Source organism: Hibiscus syriacus, unplaced genomic scaffold (assembly GCF_006381635.1).
Source record: "Hibiscus syriacus cultivar Baekdansim isolate YM2019G1 unplaced genomic scaffold, ASM638163v2 tig00002840_pilon, whole genome shotgun sequence".
NCBI lineage: Eukaryota > Viridiplantae > Streptophyta > Magnoliopsida > Malvales > Malvaceae > Hibiscus > Hibiscus syriacus.
Window position 1 is genome coordinate 10440813 of NW_024061947.1, and position 23445 is coordinate 10464257.

At 36.1% G+C, this 23445-nt stretch overlaps 3 protein-coding genes across 6 annotated transcripts; 1 reads left to right on the forward strand and 2 right to left on the reverse strand.

Moving 5' to 3' along the window:
- Positions 1 to 485: 485 nt before the first annotated feature.
- On the reverse strand, positions 486 to 3524 carry LOC120157573 (nuclear transcription factor Y subunit C-2-like). 3 transcript variants are annotated; one of them, XM_039168668.1, is made up of 2 exons: positions 3417 to 3524; positions 486 to 1580 (listed from the first exon to the last, which is right to left on the reverse strand). In XM_039168668.1, exon 2 carries the CDS (start codon positions 1524 to 1526, stop codon positions 726 to 728), a length of 801 nt encoding a protein of 266 aa, XP_039024599.1. In that variant the 5' UTR covers positions 1527 to 1580; positions 3417 to 3524; the 3' UTR covers positions 486 to 725. The 3 variants fall into 3 exon arrangements, with proteins under 3 accessions (XP_039024599.1, XP_039024605.1, XP_039024609.1); XM_039168674.1 differs by having other exon boundaries at positions 486 to 1577; positions 3417 to 3482; XM_039168678.1 differs by lacking the exon at positions 3417 to 3524 and adding an exon at positions 3216 to 3231.
- Positions 3525 to 4060: 536 nt separating this feature from the next.
- Positions 4061 to 4792, forward strand: LOC120152825. The gene has a single exon (XM_039164950.1). The coding sequence runs from the start codon at positions 4061 to 4063 to the stop codon at positions 4790 to 4792; it is 732 nt and encodes a 243-aa protein (XP_039020881.1).
- Positions 4793 to 10851: 6059 nt separating this feature from the next.
- On the reverse strand, positions 10852 to 18957 carry LOC120157594. Of its 2 annotated transcripts, XM_039168690.1 has the most exons (10): positions 18942 to 18957; positions 18116 to 18142; positions 15245 to 17921; positions 15091 to 15171; positions 13478 to 13630; positions 12976 to 13139; positions 12679 to 12826; positions 12474 to 12596; positions 11860 to 11947; positions 10852 to 11385 (listed from the first exon to the last, which is right to left on the reverse strand). In XM_039168690.1, the coding sequence occupies exons 3-10, from the start codon at positions 17897 to 17899 to the stop codon at positions 11195 to 11197; spliced, it is 3603 nt and encodes a 1200-aa protein (XP_039024621.1). In that variant the 5' UTR covers positions 17900 to 17921; positions 18116 to 18142; positions 18942 to 18957; the 3' UTR covers positions 10852 to 11194. The 2 variants fall into 2 exon arrangements, with proteins under 2 accessions (XP_039024621.1, XP_039024626.1); XM_039168695.1 differs by lacking the exon at positions 18942 to 18957 and having other exon boundaries at positions 18046 to 18142.
- Positions 18958 to 23445: the final 4488 nt, after the last annotated feature.

Below are 23445 nucleotides of genomic sequence, written 5' to 3' on the forward strand. Positions count from 1 at the left end.
TTTATGTCGCATTGAATTTTAAATATTAAGTTTTAGTTTGTTGCATTCTTTATTTTTTGAAAAAAAGAAAAAGAGTGTCTCATTTAATGTGTCTAAAATCTCACGAATAATAGCTATTTTTAATTTTTGTTCTCTATTTCTTTTTCGTTTAATCAATTTCTTTACCATTTAATAATAAATATAATTTATTTTCGGGAAAATAATCAATTCAGTTGTCTTAAAATTAATATATATTAGGAAGTTAAAATTTACTTGAATAAGAATATAGTTTAATTAATATCAATGACAATTTAACCTTCAATATTTATATTTCTTTTATCAAACTAACCATTATTTTTTTTTCTTAGTTAAATCAACCCCTAACCTTTCAAAAAAATCAAATCATTTTTTTAAAAGAGAAAAAGTTGGACAAAAATGGAAAAGTACAAAATAACTTTGGATTGCCTTAATGAAAGTCCCAAGCCTAACAAATTACACCAAATGTCTTCCAATGCCCACTCAAGCAAAGATAATTATAATTCCATGGCCAGCAACATAAATCTTACAAGCAAACATCATAAAATCAAACAGCAAATGACATGTTAAAGCGACATCCACTCTCAATGTTACAGCTTGTGCCTAACCTACCACTAAAACAACCTAACTACAGGATAAAGCAGTGCCTGAATTAATTTCCGACTATAGGAAACGTCATTGCAACGAACTGATTACAATGTGCTGGCGGATCATGAATCGCTTGGCTGCTGTTCCGATTGTTGCTGCTGTGGCTGACCCTGAGGCCATGGCATGAAAGCCATGGTCGGTCGAGGCTGCTGGCCTGGATACAATGCAGCGGCTTGGTCGATTGGTTTTCCCATTATCATCCCCGGTGATCCCACAGGATGCTGTGGGACATAGTAATATGGAATATCTGCAGGTGAGCCAACTAAAGGAATAGTGGCCTTGGTGATCCCAAGTCCCTCCTCTTTCAACTCGTCTCTCGGAATAATATCGACTAAGAAATCAAAGACATCGGTCCTCGAAATTGCAGCTGCTATATCATTCTTTTGTAGTGTCCTCCTTTTGTTCTCTTCTGTATGGATCCAAGAGCGTAAAGTCAGTTCCAAGATGAACATTTCACACGCTTTTGCAAAAATTACAGGAGCCTCTGCTGATATCATCCGAACGTCTTCATCAGCTTTCATTATCTTTTTTATCCGAGCGAGCGGGAGATTGTGATTCTTGAAGTCTACTGTTTGCTCGATTTCTTGCATCTGGTTAGCCCAGAACACTTGAAGCTGCTGCTGTTGTTGCTGCTGCTGTTGGTGGTGAAAGTGCTGAGCTTGTTGGTAGGCAAGTTGATGTGGAGAACTAGAGAAAGTAGCCTGAGGCTGAGTTTGTGAAGGGACGGCTACTGCCACAGCGCCAGACGTGACCATTGGAGCAGTTTGGTAAGGAGCATTAGAATAGCCCATCTGCCCGGCACCAGGTACAACTCCCATCGTGGGCTGTTGCTGCTGCTGTTGTGTTTTCCCCGATTGATCCATGGTGATTTTACAGAATATCTCTTTGATCTTGTTCTATCTTCTCATTACCCCACGCTGTTACAAATATAGACAGAAAAGTATATACTAAGAAGATAAAAGGGTAACCTTGCTAACATAAATTCTTCAAGCCATCACTTTCAAGATCATATAGAAATAATACACAAATAGAGAAAAATAGCACATATTGTAACTCTTCAATAAATTTTGCAGGGCATCAAGATCAAATGCTGAAGGCTGAATCAACACTAGATTTCCAAGGTGCAGCATCATACAAAGATGAAACAGTCTATAAAAACAACTAAAATTTTGGCAATCACTACATGTGGATGGACATCCATCATAAAAAAGACATACATACACACCGCTCTTCCAATCATTCAAGCCGCAGTCCTATTAAAAACTTGCGAGTGCTAGTCAACAAGAATTAAAACATGTTTGATCAAGTTGAATTTCAACAGTTGCCTATATTTAACCAAGGCACTCCTCACTCTCCTCCACTTCCTCCTCCCTCTAAACCAAATGTTTAAAGACTGATCGTGTTACTTTTTCCGCTAGTGACTATTACATCCAACCAAATGGCATAAGCTCTAACACAATACAGGCAAAACAGATATTATAAAAGCTTTATGATAATAAGCCCTCTCTTACCATCCCATAACACGAGCATCTCTAAACCGTTGAAACAGGTATTTCTTTAACATAAGTCGGTAGCTCGACCTGACACTTCCTCTATTACTGAAAATTATTTAACCAACTTATTCACAGGCATAGACCTACTCACTCAATTTCATGCGAGAAGAAGAAATAGAACACATTTTACAATGCCTATAATTTGATTCCACTATTAGTTGACAGTTACACTCGATGTCCAAATGTTGGATCTAGCATGCCAAGTACAAGAAACTAGTCAGAAGTTTATGATAAATGAAGCGTTCCCTCACGAATTAGTAATAGCAACAAAATACTGTTGTATTGCTAGTTCTTTTAATGACACGTTGACTGATTTAAATAGCAGCGATGAAATACCATCTTACAACTAATCCATTTCTCGAGAAGTTGAATGAATTTATAACAGCAACAAAATACCAACTCATAGGCTCATAGCTAATCTGTTCTTTGACAAGTAAGCTCAATATTTTTCACATATGAACAATATGAAAGAAACAAGATGCAACAAATTCTATTTTATCATATTTCCTCTGCTTGGATTCACGCTGCTTGATATGTTTCCTACAATAAAATGTGAGCATACCCAAATATGCAAATCGAACATTAGTTTCAATTTTTTTTAACCAAACCGAACTTCTGAAGAACAGATCACACTCATATCGGACACCGGTAACTCAGACAGACAATTTTCATTACAGTGCTGATTAAAAATTGAAAAGAAACTAAAGTAGACGAGCAACCAATTGAATTTCACTAGTTTTATTCCAACCTGCATATATATAATTGATATTTAAAATAGTTTAATAAAACTCAGAAATAAAAGTCCATCTAATCTTAAAGCTGAGTACTTTCAAATTCCAAATCCAAAACTTGAAAAACTACCACATGCAATTGCCATGCATGAGTATTGAGTAGCCTAATTACAATCGAGCAATTGAATTTTTAATTCATAGCAGGAAAAAAATACAAACAAATAAAACCCCAAAAATTTATTTCCTTTTTCTAGAAAGAAGACCATACATGCAGCGGGAAGGAAATAAACTTGTGGGCAGTTACACCCTACTAATAACACTAACAGCTCTGCTTGCTTCCTAAGGTTCACTAAGAACTGATAAGAATCTTCTTTTCCAAGAGAATAAAAACCCAAAATAGAAATTTTCTTTATGGTCCTTTCCCACCGACCAAACAAGAAAAGGAGAAACCCAAAAATAAAAAATTTACCCGTGATATATCTTCCTTTCTGCAGTTGAATATTCTCAGGAAACCAACAAGAAGAAAGAGACAATGGGAGACCGGAAACGGAGGGTTGATGGAGCTTTCAATTTGAATGAATGCTCAATAAAAATAAAGAACTTTAATTTGGAAGAGGAAGAGCTTTCTGGAGGTATCTAAAAAAGGGACACGTGTCGATGAGCTTTAATACCTGACCCAGACACAGTTTTAGTTCATTCCACGTGTCTAACACCAAGTGGTCAAAAGGGTCAGAGGAGGAGGCTCACAACCTCACGTATTCCACCGCGACGGCAATGGCTACGAATGTAAGCGGGAGGGGTAGTTTAGAAATTAGCTTATAGGAAGCACGTGAAAAGCGCGTGGTCCTGTCGGATAAATATAATGTTAGGGTTTAGGACACGCGAGGAACGAAATAATGTGTTTGATTATGAAATTTAATATTGTTTTTAGCCTTCTCGGTTCTAGAGTTTCATCCTTATCAATCTGAATCAATATGTATTGTACATTTGATTTTGAAGGAAAATTCTCTCAATAGAGATTTTCTATATACACAAAAACTCAAACTCGATACAGAGAAATCAAATACCAAGTGGTGGTATAATACACAACATTGATCGAAGAAGAGCTCCAAGATGAACACAGTTAACGAACAAGAAGATCAGAGAGCTACAAAGAAAGTAAAGAATAGAGAAAGAAGAACGATAGACAATGAAGATTCTCAGCAAACAGATGACATGCAAACAGAAAATGAGCCCCAAGATGATAAAGATGCGGATATTGAACGTCCCAAGAGTCCTGGGAAGATATCATATGCTGCCATGGCTGCTAGTGGAACGCTCATGAACAAGAATCCGCCTGTAAACATGACTGAAGAAGAGATAATTTTTCAAGAAGGAGATGTTACCATGGATATTTCGGGGGTTTATCCTAAAATAAGTTTCTCTAACCGCATCCATAATTTGATTGATAGAAACATGAAACAAGTTATTATCACAAGACTGTTGGGGAAGAAGATAGGCTACAAAGCTCTGATTAACAGGATTCATGCTTTATGGAAACCGATTGGAAATTTCAACTTGATCGATTTAGATAATGACTATTTTTTAGTGAAATTTGAAAATCTTGAAGATTACACAAGAGTGCTTACAGATGGTCCTTGGATGATTTACGGAAGTTACCTGACAGTTCAGCCATGGTCAAGAAACTTCACCACCGCTGAAAAGCATCCATCTCATGTAATTGCTTGGTTGAGACTTCCCGGTTTACCCTACAGGTATTACAATATTGTTCTAATTAGGACATTTGCGAATACGATAGGAAGGGTTATCAAAATTGACTACAATACAAAAGCTGGAGAGAGATAGGCAAGTTTGCTAGAATTGCAGCTGTGATCGATTTGAATAAGCCACTTATTCCATGCGTGGGAATAGATGATTTTATCCAAAAAAATCGAATATGAAGGTCTGCAACAAATCTGTTTCAAATGTGGTACATATGGGCATGTGAAAGAAACCTGCCAAACCTTCCAAGAAGATAAACAGATGGAAAGAATCAATTCTGAAAATGGCATCAAAGATCAGTCAAATACGGATAATAGCAAAGACAACTCATTTGGCCCTTGGATGGTTGTTCAACCAAGAGGAAGAAACAATAGAATTCAAAAACCTCAAAATAAAAACAAAGAAGCAGAAGGAATGACAAACCAAGGCTCAAGATTTGCCCATCTCAGTGAAGATCCTTTGGAAGAAGGCCCCAGTGACAAAAATAAAGAAAAACAAAATATCTCTAAAGAAGCTGATACACAAAAACATGCTGTTAAAATGACTGTACCAGTGAACTAGACGTATACCAGAATGAGGAATAAAGGAATTTTGAAAAACAAAGACATGATTACCCAGGCAGAAGAAGCTACTGACCAACCTCAGAAGAGTGATGCTACCAATAATCCTGAAATTGACAATAACAGATTAATTGATGTTCCAATTTCAGATGAAGGAATGTCAACTGATAATGATTATATTGAGGAACGGACTATAGCAGGAATTCAAGTCAAGGCAAAAGAAGATGCTCAAATCAGAGAACATTCTATAACTATGGGAAACAATTCACATACAGCTATAATCATTCAAGAGGACAACAATAACCGAAACCCCACGTCTAGATGGAATTTCAACAGGAAGCCTAATCCGATCGCTCGTATTACTAACAAAGGCCTTAAAGTCAAAAAATCAAAAACTTCTATCAATCTCAACGTTACGTTACTTTCAGAATGGATCCAAGAAAACACCATGAATTCTGAAAATTTGGCTCCGCCTGGCAACACTACTACTACTAGTCAAGGCCAAATGACGGATCAGGTTGATCAGAATCAGATGCAAGAAATTGAACAAAAGAGTAAGGAGCTTCCACAAAGCAACTGCCCCTAACTTAGCTCTTATGAATTTTCTATTTTGGAACACACAAGGGGTTGTTAAACCCACCTTTAGAAGACATTTGAAAGATTGTGTGACCAAACATAAGCCTAAGATCATGGCTCTAATGGAAACTCACACAAGTGGCAAAAGAGTAGATAGAATTATAAATAACTTGGGTTTTAACAACACTTTCAGAATTGAAGCGCAGGGGCACAGCGGAGGCATTTGGGTTCTTTGGGATAACTCGGTTGAGGTAAAGGTTTTAAGCATCTCCAACCAATATATTCATGCGCGTTTCAAATGCTTGAACAAAAATAGCTGGAACTACTTTACAGCGGTATATGCTAGTCCCAACCCTATCATTCGGGGTAAATTATGGGAGATGCTTGATGATCTTAAACCTAGTAATTATGAGCCCTGGATCCTAGGAGGAGATTTCAATTGCATCCTGAGGACTGTAGAGAGAATGGGTGGTAGCAGTCATTTCAGAGGAGGGAGTAAACATTTTCAGGAATTCATATTCAATAATGAATTACTGGATGTTGATTACCAAGGGGATGATTTACTTGGAGGCGGGGGAACCTATGGCAACATCTTGATAGGTGCATTATGAATATGAAGTGGCTAGAGCTTTATCCGGACACCAGAGTCCACCACCTTGACAGAATTGGTTCGGACCACTGTCCTATTCTGCTACATACTTCGAACAACCTTAATGGTAATATAAATAAACCGTTTAGATTTGTGGCAACTTGGTTGGATCATCCTGGTTTTGGGCAGTTCCTTAGAGATGAATGGGCAAAAAAGGACAACCTCAACCATTTCAAGCTTAGCATTAAAACTTGGAACAAGGAAATTTTTGGAAGTATTAATCAGAAGAAGAAAAGAATTCTGGCTAGATTAAGAGGTATTGATAAATGTCTACGAAGATAAAACTCCAATTATTTGGCTGCCCTCTAGATTGAGCTAAAAACCGAGCTTGACATCATTTTAAGACAAGAATAACTTCTTTGGGCCCAAAGGGCAAAGTGCAAGTAGATTAACTACGGTGACAAAAATACCAAATATTTTCATTCCTATGCGATCACTAAAGGTAGAAGAAAACTTATAACAGCCCTAAAAACAAATTCTGATATATGGTGTGAGGACCAAGAGATGCTCAAAGTTCATGCTAAGGATTTCTATGATAAGCTATACACAAGTGACCCACAGATCAGACTTTCTCTTGAAAACAGTAGACCTTTTCCTGTTTTGAACCAGGATCAATGGAACTGGCTGGACAGACCTTTCGAGAATAAAGAAATAAAAGAAGCCTTATTCAGTATGGGTCCTCTTAAAGCACCTGGGGTTGATGGTTTTCATGCTATTTTCTTTCAGAAAAATTGGGACATAATGGGAAAGAAAGTTTGCTCACTTGTTAATCATTGTCTCAATGGTGGACAGATTGTTGAAGATCTCAATAGAACAAGCTTAGTACTTCTCCCTAAGGTGGATAAACCAGAGAGTATTAACCAATTCAGACCTATAAGCCTCTGCCAGGTGACTTACAAGATCATTACTAAAGTTATTGTAAATCGTCTCAAACCTATTCTCCCTTCTATGATTTCTAATAGTCAAACGAGCTTCGTTCCGGGCAGAGTTATCACTGACAACATTATTCTAGTACAAGAAATAATACATTCGATGAAAAAGAAGACAGGAAAAACAGGGTGGTTAGCCATAAAATTTGACCTTGAGAAAGCCTACGAAATATTAGAATGGTCTTTTGTTAGAGATAGCATTGAGAAGATGGGGCTGCCTAATAAAATCATTTTGGCTATTATGAACTATATAACCTCCATGACTATGCAAATTAATTGGAATGGAGAGCTTACTGAACCTTTTCAACCTTCTCAGGGCATTAGACAGAGAGATCCTCTTTCGCCTTATTTGTTTGTGATCTGCATGGAAAGATTGGCACATGAAATTACTTTATCAGTCAATCAAGGAAAATGGAAACCTATTAATCTTTCTAGAAATGGTCCTGACATCTCTCACCTCTTTTTTACAGACGATCTCATCATTTTTGCGGAAGCTAACATCAATCAGATTGGAGTGATTCAGAACACTCTCAACAAATTCTGAAAGAGTTCGGGACAGAAAGTTAGCCTCCAAAAGTCCAATATCTATTATTCGAACAATGTCGATGTTCAGACAAGAAACAATATAACAAACTTAATTGGTATCAAAAAGGTTGAAAACCTTGGAAAGTACCTGGGAGTTCCTCTGCTGCACAACAGGATCAATAAACATACTTACAGCAGCATCACTCAAAGAGTAAAGGACAGACTCACTGGATGGAAAGCTAAGTCATTATCGTTAGCTGGAAGAATTATCTTGGCCAAATCTGTGCTTAATTCGATTCCTGCATACACAATGCAATCGATATTAATTCCTAAAGGAACATGCAATGAGCTTGAAAAACATACAAGAAACTTTATTTGGGGAACACAAATGATCAGAAGGGGATACACCTTGTAAATTGGGAAAATCTTTGTAAGCCTATCAAAGGAGGGGGTCAAGGTCTAAAAAACCTTAGATTCTAAAATGAGGCTTTCATTTTTAAATTAGCCTATAAAATTACTAATCGAACTTATCTCTTATGGGTGCAGGTGATGAGAAGCAAATACAAAATGAAAGAAACTCTACCTGAAGTTCTTGAGAAAAGGGGAGGATCTCCTTTATGGAAACAAATATGCTCCCTATGGACTAAATTCAAGCAGAATATATGATGGAATGTTGGTAATGGCAACAGTGTTGAATTCTGGCATGATATATGGGTTGATAATAAAGGCCCTCTAGTTAGGCTCTGCAATCAACCTTTGGATGTAGTTAATGACAAGACTAAAGTCAAGGGAATGATCAACCAAAATGGCAACTGGGATTGGAATAAACTTACAACACTTCTGCCAGCTCAAGCCATTAATATGTTGAGAGCAACACCTCCTCCAATAGAAGAAGACATTGAAGATTCGCCGGGCTGGATACCATCAGAAAAAAGAATTTTCACTGTTAGATCTGCATACAAGTGGTTAACCAACATAAATAACAATATTGAAGAGAAGATTTGGGGAATTATTGCAAAACACAATAATATTCTCAGAATCAAGACTTTCCTATGGCTAATCGGAAAAAATAGACTGCTGACCAACTCAGAAAGGGCGAGAAGACATATGTCTTTGGAGGCAAGTTGTCCTATGTGTAATTATGAATCATTGGATATCAATCACATTCTGAGATACTGACCTAAGACTCTATTAATATGGACATACTTGATTATTCCTCAGAAGATGGATAGGTTCCTAAGCTGTGATCTAAATACTTGGATTATTGAGAACCTTAATGCAACGCAGTCCCCTTCGACGAGTGTTGAGAACTGGCCAATTTTCTTCAGCTCAGTAATCTGGTATATATGAAAGAGAATGAACCAAACAATTTTCGACCCAGAGATGATTGAAAAGGAATCGGTTATCCAACAAGCAAAAAAACTTACCCAAGAAATACAGAGTTCGGGTTCTACTAATCCTATCAGCAAGAATTTCAAAGTTAATTCCCGATTCAAATGGAAAAAACCAGCAAGCAATTTCTGAAAAATAAACACTGATGGAACCAAAAGACAAAGCACTGGGGAAGCTACGTGTGGCGTTGTTGCAAAAGATTGTAATGGTGAATGGCGCTGGGACTTCAGGAAAAAAATAGGAATCTGTTCTATTTTGGAAGCAGAACTATGGGGTATCCATGAAGGTTTAAGAATCGCTTGGTTAAGGGGAGAAAGAAACGTGATTCTAGAGTCGGATAATAGAGAAGCTATCAACCTAATTAAGAACAACTCGATCGAGCACAGGAAACTTACGATTCTGCAACATATCGAAAAATTATTGAGGAGAAATTGGGTAGTTGATCTGGATTACATACCTAGGGAGGCCAATCTTGTCGCTGATTTCATCGCCAAACAGATGGGGAAGCACCATGAAGATACCAATTTGTTCGAAGATTACCCTAAGGAAGCTGAGGAACTGCTAATTGTAGACAAAACGGGTAGATAGGCGAATTATTGTACCTTTCTCAACCAAAAAAAAGAAGACTCAAACTCGATATTTGTTTAAACGATATCACGTTACGTACCATTTAAATTAAACTCATTAGTATTTAAGGTTTTCTTTAATAACATGTAGAGGAGAAAATGCAGGCCTTTCAACTACTTTACCAAACAATTCCTTGTATTGCATTTGGTTTCATGGCTGCAAATGAGGCAATATGTCAAGCAGCACAACGGAAAGGCCCCTTGCACATCATTGATCTAGGAATGCAACATACACTTCAATGGCCTTCCCCGATAAGAACACCAGCATCAACGCCCGAAACTCCCGACTCTTCATATCACGGCATTAACCAACAATGAAAATCTCAGCATTAACGAACGATGAAAATCTCCTAGAGCACGAAGCCAGCATGAAGTCACTCGTCAAGGATGCTAACTCGCTTGGTATAGCAATGGAGTTCCACATGATATCAGAGCCAGTTACACCATGTCTTTTGAACCTAGAGAATCTCTAGAGTAGGAGAACCATCATACATCAACAGTGTTATGCACTGGCACAAATATGCCAAAGCAAGCAGAGGATCACTCAAAGCAATGCTCCAAACAATCAAGAAACTGAGTCCAGCTTCGTTGACAGTGGTGGAACAAGACGCAAACCACAACCGTTCTTTCTCAGCGGTTCCTCAAGTCCCTTCTTTGCTATTCAGTCGTTTTCGATTCGCTTGAAGTGAGTCTACCCAAACATAGTCATCATTCCTCAAAGGATGAAGATAGAGAGGCTTCACTTCGCCGAAGAAATACAGAACACAATAGCTTGCTTACAAAAAGAGCAGATAAATGGCAAAGACAAGTTGAAGAGTCTGAGTCGAGAATGGATTGGGCTAAGTAAGCTATGTATAATCTTAAAACTCTGATTCCGACGAATTACTTGACATAGTAAGTGCACTATGAACTTCTATAGAAAGCCAAACTCCATCTCCATATTCAATCAAAGTCGAATAAAAAGGTTAGCAATTATTTGAAAAGATGCTCAGCCGTCGGCCAGTGTCAACACAGTTTAAAAAGGTCGAAGATAAAGTTTTTTTATCACTAAATCACACAATATTTTGCGCAACATTATTATTCCTTCATAGAGAGGCCTTCCATTCCAAAAACAATTAGGAAGCTCCGATTCTCCATTTCCAAGTGAATATATAATTAAATTCTACTCGAATGCGTGAACAATTGAATGAATATCTAGTGGAAATGACTATCGCTTTCAGAAATCATATTCATTTTGATGCCTTGTGACCCTTGCTTTGTTGGCTCGCAGCGGCTGACATTGTCCGCAATCGACTAGCAATTTCTGTGAATGATGGCCTGGCTGCAGGATTGGGGGACCAACATTGTTCCATCAGTTTTCTCCATTCAGGATCACAAAAGCTTGGAATGGTCGGTCTCAGCGTGTTACTTACAATACCTCCTGCATGTCCAAACAACTTTTAGATCACAAAGGGAGTATGACTAGAACATAGGAATATAATCCTAAACATGACAATCAGGGGACTAAAAAGATAAAAATTCAGGAAAATGCATATAACCATCTCATAGGCAACCGAGTATATCCATGTTAGGAATCAGCATGAAAAGATACTTTCCATGAATGAAGCCCAAAACTCAGATGTCAGTTAACAGGTATCAATGCCTCACTGTCAATAAAACAGACTACCCTCGAAGGATTTTGTAAGTTCGTCAGACAAAAATACCAAAACTACTTCCATAGTATATTTTGGCTCCAGAAGTAGAAAGTTTCCAGCCCAATGGATGGACAGCATAGAACGTTGCTTCAAAATAGTATGATAATGTTGTTTCTAGTTTCTCATTTGCCTCTATAATTGGTGAGAATATTCTGACACAACCAGAAATTTAAAAGCTACAAGAAGTACTTGAGTCACACCTATAATTGCACCATAGTGCATATTGGCATAAGGCTCTTCACCAGTGAGAATCTCCCATAGAACAATACCAAAAGAGAACACATCAACCTGCAGATAAACAAATAAATGGGAAGAATAGTACTCAAAAATGACTATGTCACTAGCTATATTTACACACATATATATTTGTATCCCAGGCAGAATAAGTAACAAAAATATTTTCTTCTTCAACAATCAAAGCAGCCACTTTTGTGATATCATGAAATCAGGTTAGGAAGTACACAGAAGATGAATCAGTTTCCAAGGAATCGTCTCAACATCAAAATATAATTGTCTTTCACATCCTTTACCCACTGACCCATCTCTTTTCTCTTTTCTCTATTTTATATTTTTAATGAATATTTCAGTTAAGGCTCCCATAAAAGAGTGTGGTCATGAATATATACATGTGGGCAATTGAAAGTGCGGCAACAAAAATACAGCAGGAAAAAAGGGCTGAAAGTTATGAACTCTCCATTGGGTTTTAGATTGCAATCAGGTAAAACCTCCCAGAGACCAGTGTGAAGAATCAGGAAGAGCAAATAGCTTATTGTGTTTGTGCCAGTTCAAGTTAATTTCATAATCGACATCTTACCTTTTCTGAAACCTTATTGCTGCCCCCATTCAGGAGTTCCGGAGCCATCCACGGTAGGGTCCCCCGAACACCGCCAGAAACTAAGGTGTTACGTTTGATTTTAGACAGTCCAAAATCACCAACCTGGGAAAGAAATATTCTTAAGAGTGACAATAATTAGCACCAAATTTTAACCATACTAATTCGACCAGGACAGCAAAGTAACCTTGCAAATAGGCCGTGAAGGATCTTTCAAGTTAACAAGTAAATTGTCACATTTCAGATCAAAATGCACAATATTTTTTGAATGTAAATATTCCATCCCAAATGCTGCATCCATAGCAATTATGAGTTTCTTTCGATGATCAAGTAACCTGAAAATTAAGATTAGGTAGAACAGTAGCATGAGATATTTATGAACTGGCAATATGAGAATATCAACCCTCCCCACCCCCCCCCCCCAACAAAAAAAAGAGAAAAACAAACAATTCCTCGATAACGAATGGAGAAAAAAAAAAATCACCTATCCTTGCGAAGTAAAACATGCCTAAGGGAACCATCAACCATGAACTCTGTAACAGTAGCCATTGTTCCTCCAGGACCATCTTGCACCACCCCATAAAATGCCACAACATTTGGATGGTGAAGCTTTGAAAGAATGTCAGCTTCCCGCCAAAATTCAATGGTCTGGGGATGTAAGTGTAAATCTTTTAGTAAAGCATCAAGTATGAAAATAATACCAGATGAAAATGGCAGTAGCAAACATGCAATAATGATGATTATGATAATAGCTAAATAAAGAAAAGAAATCATTGCCGACAACCATGAAAATAAAAAATAAGCTCTCTATTTAGACCCATTTCAGGAGAAAAAGTAAAGAGAGAGAGAGAGAGAGAGAGAGAGAGAGAGAGATTATTTTTAGTTTGTTAACTTCCTTTTAAGATCAACAGGCTTTCAAACAATGGTGTCATGAACGAATATGTAGAAAATGCATAACCAATATTGATTTGTGTAAGGCAAATTACCAATCTTTCTTGCTCAGATGATCGACCTGTAAAGCAGCTCTTCTTGATTCTCTTGATGGCAACATCTGATCCCCTCCATTTGCCATGATATACAGTCCCAAATGTACCAGAACCCAGCTCCCTCAACTCTTCAAGATCTTCATTATTTATGAGCTATAACATCAATGCAGGACAAACACGTAAAAATCAAGTCCACATTACAGAATATTTCAGGAAGCATGTGGGAAATTGTCAAAATACATCCAGGCCCAAAATATAACAAGCAAGCAAGAAGTGAGATGCATTTTTTGTTTCAGTTTGTATGTGCATGGAAGTTTTCAAAAGCAAAACAAATGTCAGAAACACATCCATGCAGCTTCAAAGCATTTTACGTCCAGTACATACTCCAAAAAGCTTACCCCCATTGCATTTGAGTCAACAAAATTAAATTTATAATGAGAAACAAAGACTGAATCTTAACAGAGGAACAAAATTTAAATTAGCACTACAAAAGAACAAAATTTCTGTCTCTGTCAATTTAAGAAACCATTCAACAGCTAGTGTTGGCTATTGTTCGTCTTCTTTTATCATGAAAAACTAGTCCTCAGGATCAAATTTTATACTTTCTTAGATAGAGAATGACAAAAAAATAAATAGCTTCAACAAGTATCATAATACACATCCCGAATGAGCTAAACACTAGATATAAATAGACTGTCCCCTGCATACTAGGTTCTTATTAGATTATTTTGTGAGGCACACGTAAATGAGTAAAAAGAAAGTTCATTTCTCCAACTAAAAGCCTCCGCAAAGACGAGCAATCACAGGTAAAAGCTGTTCTACTATCCAGTGGGGTGTGCACCCAGGTGCATCTAGCTGTTGGACCTTAGCATTAGATAACAAAAGCGTTTCAGACCTTTTAGGGGGAGGCCCATTTGATCAGGCACGTGTTTGATGTGCCTAACATGCCTTTTTGCAAGGCAACAAATATATATATAAAGTATGCTTGATTGAAGTCCTTTCTAATTTCTTTTAATTTTATTTTTATAAAATGAACCTTTATTAGTAAGATAAGGATAATGTCCAACTGCTTACTTCTCAAAATTTTGAGTAGTCAACAACAAACACAGGATCAAAGGAAATCATTCACATTGGCCAACAAAAGAAAATTTGCATGTTTTGTAGGATAAATTACACCACCCTTTTAAGTTCACTATCAAGATATATAACTTCAAGGTTATTGTATATACATACACAAACACACATATAAGAACATTTGCATACACATCTTTATTTGCAAAGGCAAACGCCAATGTATGCCTCGCCCTTTGAAAACACTCTCACGGTTCTGCCTCTTATCTATACAAAATTGCACTGGTCTTATTGAATTTGTAGTTAAGCCTTCAAGTTTCAGTTTCACATACATATATATGTACTTGGGAAGTAGTGATAAAGATGAGAAGTTTGCACGTGCCTAAAGGCAGAAGGCGATGCAACATAAATTCCAGAACAAAATTTGAAGTTACCAATAAATAATTGTTTATTGCAAGTAGCTAAACAGTGGTCCCGTCCATTTCATATGCACCAAGGGCATAACAAGAAAAGCAGGAGAAACTGTGACAAAGGTAGCATACCTGCAACGTATTGATATCAAAATCTCCTAGAGAAGGATCCAAAGGAGGTAGACCAATGTTCCTCTTCTCCGATTTCGGCTTCTAAAAGAACCCATGCAGTCATATTCTGTTAGCAGATGTATTTTAAGGAAACAAGGTGTACAAAATCAATTACCTCATATTCTGACTCTGGTGTTCTTAGGTTTTCTATCATGGCATCGAACTGCATACTTTCACTGATTGGCACTTGGGGTTGACCATCCTTCAGGTTGTTTTCACCAACATTTTGATCAGATTCAGCTTGGCTCACTGAAATTACACCCCGTGAAGTAAACTGATCTGACATATGATCTTGGTTGATGAAGGAACCATCTTTTTCTTCAAAATCTTGCGCCAACTTCTGAAAATATGACCAGTGTTTTGGCTCATGGCCTTCCATGTTCAAGCTCAAGCCAGCTCCATCTGTTTGCAATGGGCTAACACCAGAAGACTCTTCAGAAAGCATTGCTTTGGAAAATATATCAGAAAGGAAGTCACGAGGAAATCGATCATTAATATCAATAAGAATGTCCCCATGATCTGCCCTGATAATACCACTATGGTGGTTCTCTTTAGAATCATCTTTTGTTGAAATCTCCGCCCTCAAATCAACCTCAAAATGTCCAGGAGGATTTTTGCTAGTCAAGTTGACTTCATGCGGCAAAGCGAATGCTAATTCGCTTGCTACAGGAAGCCCTTGTCCAGTATCTGCTGATTCATTATCTGGAAGGTTATCTTTCAGACAACCAACCTGAACCCCATCCTTGTTTGGAGCTTGTACATTGTCCACCGGATTTGAAACTGCTTGCTTCAAACCTGTGTCCAACACTTCTTCAGAAAGCTTTGAGTTTGTCAGAGAAATAGCACCAGGATGGGGAGCAATATTAGAAGGTCTAGCAGCTGAGCTTTCAGTATGGGAAGCAATATTACTATCACATAAATTTTCAACAGTTTCTCTGTTTGGACCCTGTTGTGCCACATTATATTGTGGGTGGGCTAATAAAAAATGAGAACCCAATGAATCATCAGACTTTGACAATCGATTTAGCGAGTCTAACTGCTTCCGAGGTATTCTTTCCGAATAATAAACCTTGTGTGAAGGTGCAGTGGGCTCAAGGTAGCTTAGATCAGCAGGATTGGAATCAGAATCAGCATAACTAGAAGTAGAATGATGATCATCATTACCCGGTTTAGGAACTGGCACTTGATTCACAGCATCAGAAGATGAGACAGCTTTTTCATTTTCCTGGTTTTTAGCTTCATTTTTAACCGAAAAAAGGGTTGCATCTTTTGAAGCAACTGCAACTGGCACTTCTTCAAGCGGGATATGATTTATCACCTTTCCATCCTGTGTCTGGGAAGAAACTGTGTGATCTGTTTCCAAGGGATGTTGATTTTCAAGGTCATTGCCCTGATGACATGAACCCTCGGGTTTGGGTTTCAACTCAGTTGCCAGCATCCGAAGGTTCTGTTGTTGAAGGCAATTGTACGGTTGCACTTCAGTCGAGTGTTCATGTTGATTCATAAACCCATTAGAAGTAACTGAATTAGAAAATTCTCCAATAGTAGAGTAATTGGAAGCATTATGACCGTACTGCAATGGATACCCCACCCTCTGGTCATGATAAAACTGTGGATGGGTTTCGCAGGTGCCTGAGGAATATGGTAGAACTGGTTGAGAAGACTGAAAAGTTGATGATGACACCATACTATCAGGAATGTTAGAAGAGCTAATGCCAACAGAGGCTCTTGCAACTCTGCTCGATACCCTGTCAATATTCTTTCCCTCTGGTTCTGTTAGATTGTTAGCAGAAAATCCTGTCAACCCCTGCAGAGTAGAGCTTGTCCTTGTTCCAAATTCCATCCCATTGACAGCCACCACATATTGAATCTCAGAATCACCACCCACGTTGCCTAGACCAAACTGAGTATCCTCCAAATCACTCAGTGAGAACAAAAACATCCTAAGCTTTTGTGAGGATTCTTTGTCTAGAAGTTCGTCGCATTCCTCCATCATATTCTGAAGATCTTCATCTGAGGACACAGATACTAAAGCATCAAAGTCATCTCCTGGAAGCTGATATTTGATCACTTCTGTTTGGTCATAAATTGCTAATATCTTCTGCTTAAGTTCCTGCCATGAAATATCCTTTCTGATGCGAATTATGCGCGTTTCGCCTCCAACATACCTTAGTTTTCTGTCACTTGGTCGAGGTAGGATTTTTCCACCAAAGCTGCAGAGAACTTTCATCTTTGCTGATGTGCCGTCAGAGGTACCAAGTGACATGTATAAAAGACCTCTATTATTTTCATAGCCCGAGGTGGTCTGTCGCATTGATTGAAGTGACCCATAACAACTTTGGTTTTCACATAGAGAGCTTTTTCTTTCCAACCCCTTTGGAACTTTATCTACCACGTTAAGCATCGAAATACCAGACCCACTTTCAGAATCTGTATGACTAATGCCTAGAATACCTTTTAGATCCATATATCCTGTTGCATGACTGGATTCACCGAGAGAATTTGGGATGAAAGGCTTCCAAGGATTTAAACGGTCCCTCATAAATTCAAAATTGAACTCCTCACCAGTCTGTATGGAAAAATTAAGTACTGGTTTGACATCAGATCCTTTTGGCTCAGGAGGTCTTGTATTCATGTTTATGCTGGTCATAGGATCAGGCATAAATGCTTGAGTTGCATGAGGGAATTCCCCATTTCCATGCTCCACAGGGTTGTATTGTTTACCAGCTCTAGAGTGTTCCATGAAATTGCCGTTTGGATTTTTCTCCATTCATTTAGTCTCAATTGAGTCCCTGTGCCCACATGCCATCATTCATATATAAAAATAAGCCTAGGAATACATAAAGAAATCGTCTAGTAACAAGCAATCACCATACATAACAGAAAAGTCAAACTTGTCAAGCAACTAAAACTCACAAGAAAATTCTATTTAGTTTCCACTTTCTAGTTTCAGAACCAAAAACATATGAGAATTGTCGTTAGGAACCTTTATGAGGAGTAAGGGCTATTGGACCTGCAATAAGACGGAGATTTAAATCAGATTTTGCAGCAACTAACAGAATTCAAGACTAAGTTTGGGTAATGAGAGAGTAAAACAAAGATGAAAGAAACTAGAAATTGATGTGCAAAGTTAACAAAGATTTTCCTCCTAAATTTAAACAAAAACTAGTCCAAAAGAACTTGCTAGAAGCGGAAAACAGTGAGCTTTTGAAACAACATTATACTAAACTACAAGAGAAGATATCATCACCAAAACATCCAACCAAAGACTTTTAACAAGGATAGTGATCAAGAAACCATGCTCCCTCCCTATCAATTATCTTGAACTCTCAACGCCCGTCTTTATTATGACATGTAGTAGGTTGGCTTCTCAGCTGATTATTGGAATTTCAAAACTTCGCAATACAAACTTAATTATGACTATCACATGCCATTAACAAGTTATCAGCCTTCCAATCCGCCAACATGCATCAGTAATTGGAAAAAAATAATAAAAAATGAAATATAAGCTATTTTCGTGGTTTAAAGTTCAAACTGCAAACTCCGTTCTCTGATAGGTAAACGTGACCAAGTAATACAACAGCTAAAAATTAACCACGCAGAATATATACGAAAAGTACTCCCAACTCCACAATACAGTCTAGTTTAAAACGAAATCTACCAGGCATAAAAATTAAAACCTTAATCTCCGTCGGGAAACAGATCAACATAGATGAGCTTATCAATTCCATACAAAATAACAAGATTTAGAGAAGCAAAACGCAAAAAAAAAAAACAAAGGAAAAATCTTCTGAGCTGCAAAAAAGAATTACCTGAAAGCTGAAAGAGGAAAGGGTTTATGTTTGTAGGTTTCGCAACAGATTCAAGTGAACCAGCAACTACCACTGTAATACCAAAAAAAAACTCTCTTTTTAAACCTCAGAAACTACAGTTTCTCTGATAATCCGGAAAACGCTCAATCTTTCATCAATATCTGACTTCTCCGTGTAAATCTATTGTTTCATTCAACTAAATAGTCAAATAAAAGAAGAAGAAGAAGAAGAAATTAATGGAATGAAACAAAAAAATTATACTATTCACGACACTCCGGTTTTACCCTTTCGTTTTAGATGTATTTACATAATCTTTGTCCTAACTTACTTTTTCCACCTGGTGACTAAATTACTCCTGATCTGCAAAGATCACGTGTTTCTCGTTCAAAGTTCGCTTTTTTGTAATCTTCTTTCAGTTACCGTTGATCGACTTAGCGGTGAGAAGTCAATGGCGCAGTTCTCGTGGAAGAAAATAAAAATAAATTAACGATGATCTGTTGTCTTGGGGAAAAATGTAAGGATTTGATTTAGAGTTTATACGCGAAGGCCTAGGGTGCAGTATTAAGATGGTACGTTTAGGTGTATAGTAGCAAAACGTGGGGGTAGTTGACTTAGACCCTCTCTTATGAATTATGACAGAATTGTTTTAGAAGTAACAACTAAATGCAAAAAAAAAAACAAATGCTAAAAGATTTATTTTATTTTTAAATTATTTGTTTTTTCGAATTATTTAGTTAATTAAAATAAATATTATAAAAATAAAGATGTACAAAAACTATTTAAGTAAATATATAAAAATGTATAGTGTTGGACAAAATCAATCCATACGAACACAATTCATTGAAGTCATTTTTCGCTTGGGTCTTTAGAAAACTTAATTGTATAAGTCGTCAATAATTATTGATAATTTTTTTGGAGTCATATGTAACTATCGATAATTTTAAGATAAATCGTACATGAACTAAATTGAACCACGATAAAATAATTACTCATCCAAAAAGAATCTAGTATGTTTATGTAATGTCACGCTTTGAAGATGTAAGATATATTAATTCCTCAACAAAAACAAAAAATAAGTAATCTTAAAGTTTAAAAACAGTAATACTACACATCCTATTTTACATGTTTTGGGAAATAATGATAATAGTCTAGTGACAGATGATATCAGAACGATTTTTTTTCTAAATGATCATACGTCGAACATTTCAATTTTACGATAAATACATCGAAAAATCGTGACATTATCGAATAAAAATATATCATGTCTTAAAAACGCAAAAATTATTATAAATTATTTTGTTTTTTATTTGAAAAAAAAATAAGGTGTGATAGCATTGGAGGTGCTTTGTCTGTTTCATATGATAAAAAGAATTAAGAACATATTTTAAGTAATGTTATTGCAGTAAACTAAAAGAAAGTCCACCTTTGATTTTTCATATTTTCCACAATCATAAGCAAACTTTGAAATCTTAGCAGAAATATGCTTTTATTTGAAATCCGGCCCCTCATGCTTCGTTTCATACTTTCTATAAAGTCGCCTTCAAAGCTAAGCAATACAGCCATAAATTATTATTATTATGTAAATATTAAAGAGTATAATAATTTATTTTAAATTAATTATTTATTAAATTTTAATTTTAATTTTATTAGGATTATAATTAAAGTATTATTTTTATTAAAAAAGTTAATTAATTTAAGAAGTTTAATTTCGTCCACCAACGACAGATCAACCGTTCGATTGCAACCAGCGGAGGTCGGAAACAACCCAAAACAAATCTAAACCAACATATTCTGTTCGATTGACTATAATAGTACTCAGATCTTAGGCTGAAGACACAAAAACGAGCCCTAAACGTCACAAATGACTATCGACCCTTCGTTGCTCGGACTCTGACAACCCCTAAATATGTTTATCCGACACCTAAATATTCAGGTACCGTTAAGTCTTAGGCTGAAGACACCTGAATATTTAGGTGTTGGTTATCCGAAAAATAAATATATTGATATAATATTTAGCGATGGTAATACAAGCAGTACAATTCGTATGATATCTAGTCATAATAATTGGCTTCCTCGCTTCAGGTCATGTTAAAATTAATGTTAATGGGGTATTCGACCCTCAGCGATGGTTGGCGGCTATTGGTGTTATAGCTCGGGACTCCGCTGGGTTATCGTTGGGTGGTATGGCTTTATCGCCATCCATTTGTTGCGAAAGCGGGTCTTGCAGAGATCCATGCTATAATTGTCAAGTTACAGTTTGCTCAAGAGAACCATTGACACGAAGTTGTATTTGGGACTTATTCAGCAATGGTGGCTAATAAACTGTCTTGTGATGTGGCAGATTTGTTCGCCCTAGGATTTCATCTGACTGAAGCTCCATTTTGAATACCAATGCATCTTTCTCAATTGTTTTTGTTCCGTGTATTTGTAACCAGGTGGCCCATGAGTTGGCCTCCGAGGCACTTAGATCAGGGTATACGTTGTTTTTTGACTCAGTTTATCTCGAAGTTATTGTCTCTGTTGTAATTCATGACATTGATCTTGGTTAATATATTTGTAGACACTATTTTTTCTTTGTAGGTCTTAGAAAGAATTTTTAATGATGACATTTCTTTTAAAAAAAAATAATCATAACGATAATCAATCAAATATTAAATACAATCACACTGATAAATCAATTCATATTTAAAATCCACGTATTAAAGTCTTAATAATTGTTTTCTTATATGTTAACTGTGTTTGACGCAGGTACCATAACATTTGAAGTAAGGTATCACATTGAATATCCATTAAAAATGTGGGTACTGTTTATGATATTATATCAGAAAAAATAATTGGACAACTTTTTTTATTCCCAAACTAATCACTTGAACGTGCAATCTTTTAGGGTGCGTTTGGTTCACGGAATGTAAGATTACCAGTGGGAATAAAAGATTACCAGGGAATAGGATTACTGGGAATGTTGTATTTTGTGTTTGGTTGGTTTAGCAGGAATGTAAGATTACCGTGTTTGGTCAAAGGAATAAAAGATTATTGGAATGTATATTTGACCAAATTGTCCTTATTATATATTTGTATAATATTACAAATTGTAAAATATTTATATATTTTCTTTAAAAAATTAAATTCATAATATTTATATAATTTTTTTACAAAATTAAAAATATAAAAAATGTTTAATGAAAGGGTAAAAAAAATTTAACCCCTAAACTTCATATAAAATTTTAATTATAGACTTTTTTTGTAAATCTAAAATAATTTAAGGATAAATTTGTAATTAAACATTCGTAGAATTTTTATTATTTAATGATAGAAGAATGATATTTTTGAAAAAAAATAAAAATTTAAGGGCATTTTAGTCCAAAACGCCGGTAATGTTACAATACTTAAGGGAAGGGAGGTAATGACATTCCCGGTAATATACCCCAAAAAATCTACTATTGGTAATAAAACATTACCGGGAATGAGATTCCCGGCCAACCAAACATGGGAATGTGGGATTCCCATCCCATGGGAATCCCACATTCCTTGAACCAAACACCCCCTTAAGCTGTAGGTCGGTTGCCACCACTATTAAATATTGTTGTGCGGAATTTGTTTTATACAAAGATAAGATGATAGGGGGGCATACGTGTTTTGATTGGATCCACATTTTAAATTATCGAATTCCAATATCTCTAAACTAACAAATTGCCCATGTAGACACTTATTTTTGTCTGACTCTATAAAAATATTTTATTATATTATATATTTATTTATTTATTTATTATTATTATTATTATTTATTTTATTATTTTTGCATGCCCCACATTCAACAACCTCTATTTAGTGAGATTCAGAAAATAAATTAACGTATTTGAGTCCTATTAAAACACTAAAACCGAAGCATTTTGAGATCAAGTAGGACTCTAAATCTGAGCTAAAAATAGATTTCTTTAGACTATAAATAGAATCAAGCATCAAGAGGAAATGACACAGAGAAAAAGCGTGTGCGATCAGAAGAAATAGCGTGGTTACTGTTGAAGCCCTTGAACGTGTCGACAGAATGCAGTGAGTGATGCTGGTTTTTCTATCGACTATTGTTGTTTGGGATTGGGAGGCGTTATGTAATTGAAAATTATTAGCAAGTTTGATGGATTTTCATGGGTTCTATGTTTCATTTCAAAACTTTGTCTGATTGATTGCCCTTTTTTTATATTTTATTTATTTGGGTAAATTTGCTATTATTGAAGGGAAAGCTTTATTTATTATTATTATTTTTTTGCATTCTTATTATCTTTCTTTTTAACACGATTTATTTATTTTTATTTTCTTTATTTATTTTGTAATTATTATTTTATTAATACTTTTTTTCATATTTGTTTCTATTTTTATAATCTAACATTTTTGACTTCTAGGGTGCTTTCAATCGATTAAAGGTAAACAATTCGAATCGTATACTTTTAAATTTAATTTAAATTTTTAATTTTCGCAATTAAAGACAATCGACAAATTAATTGATACT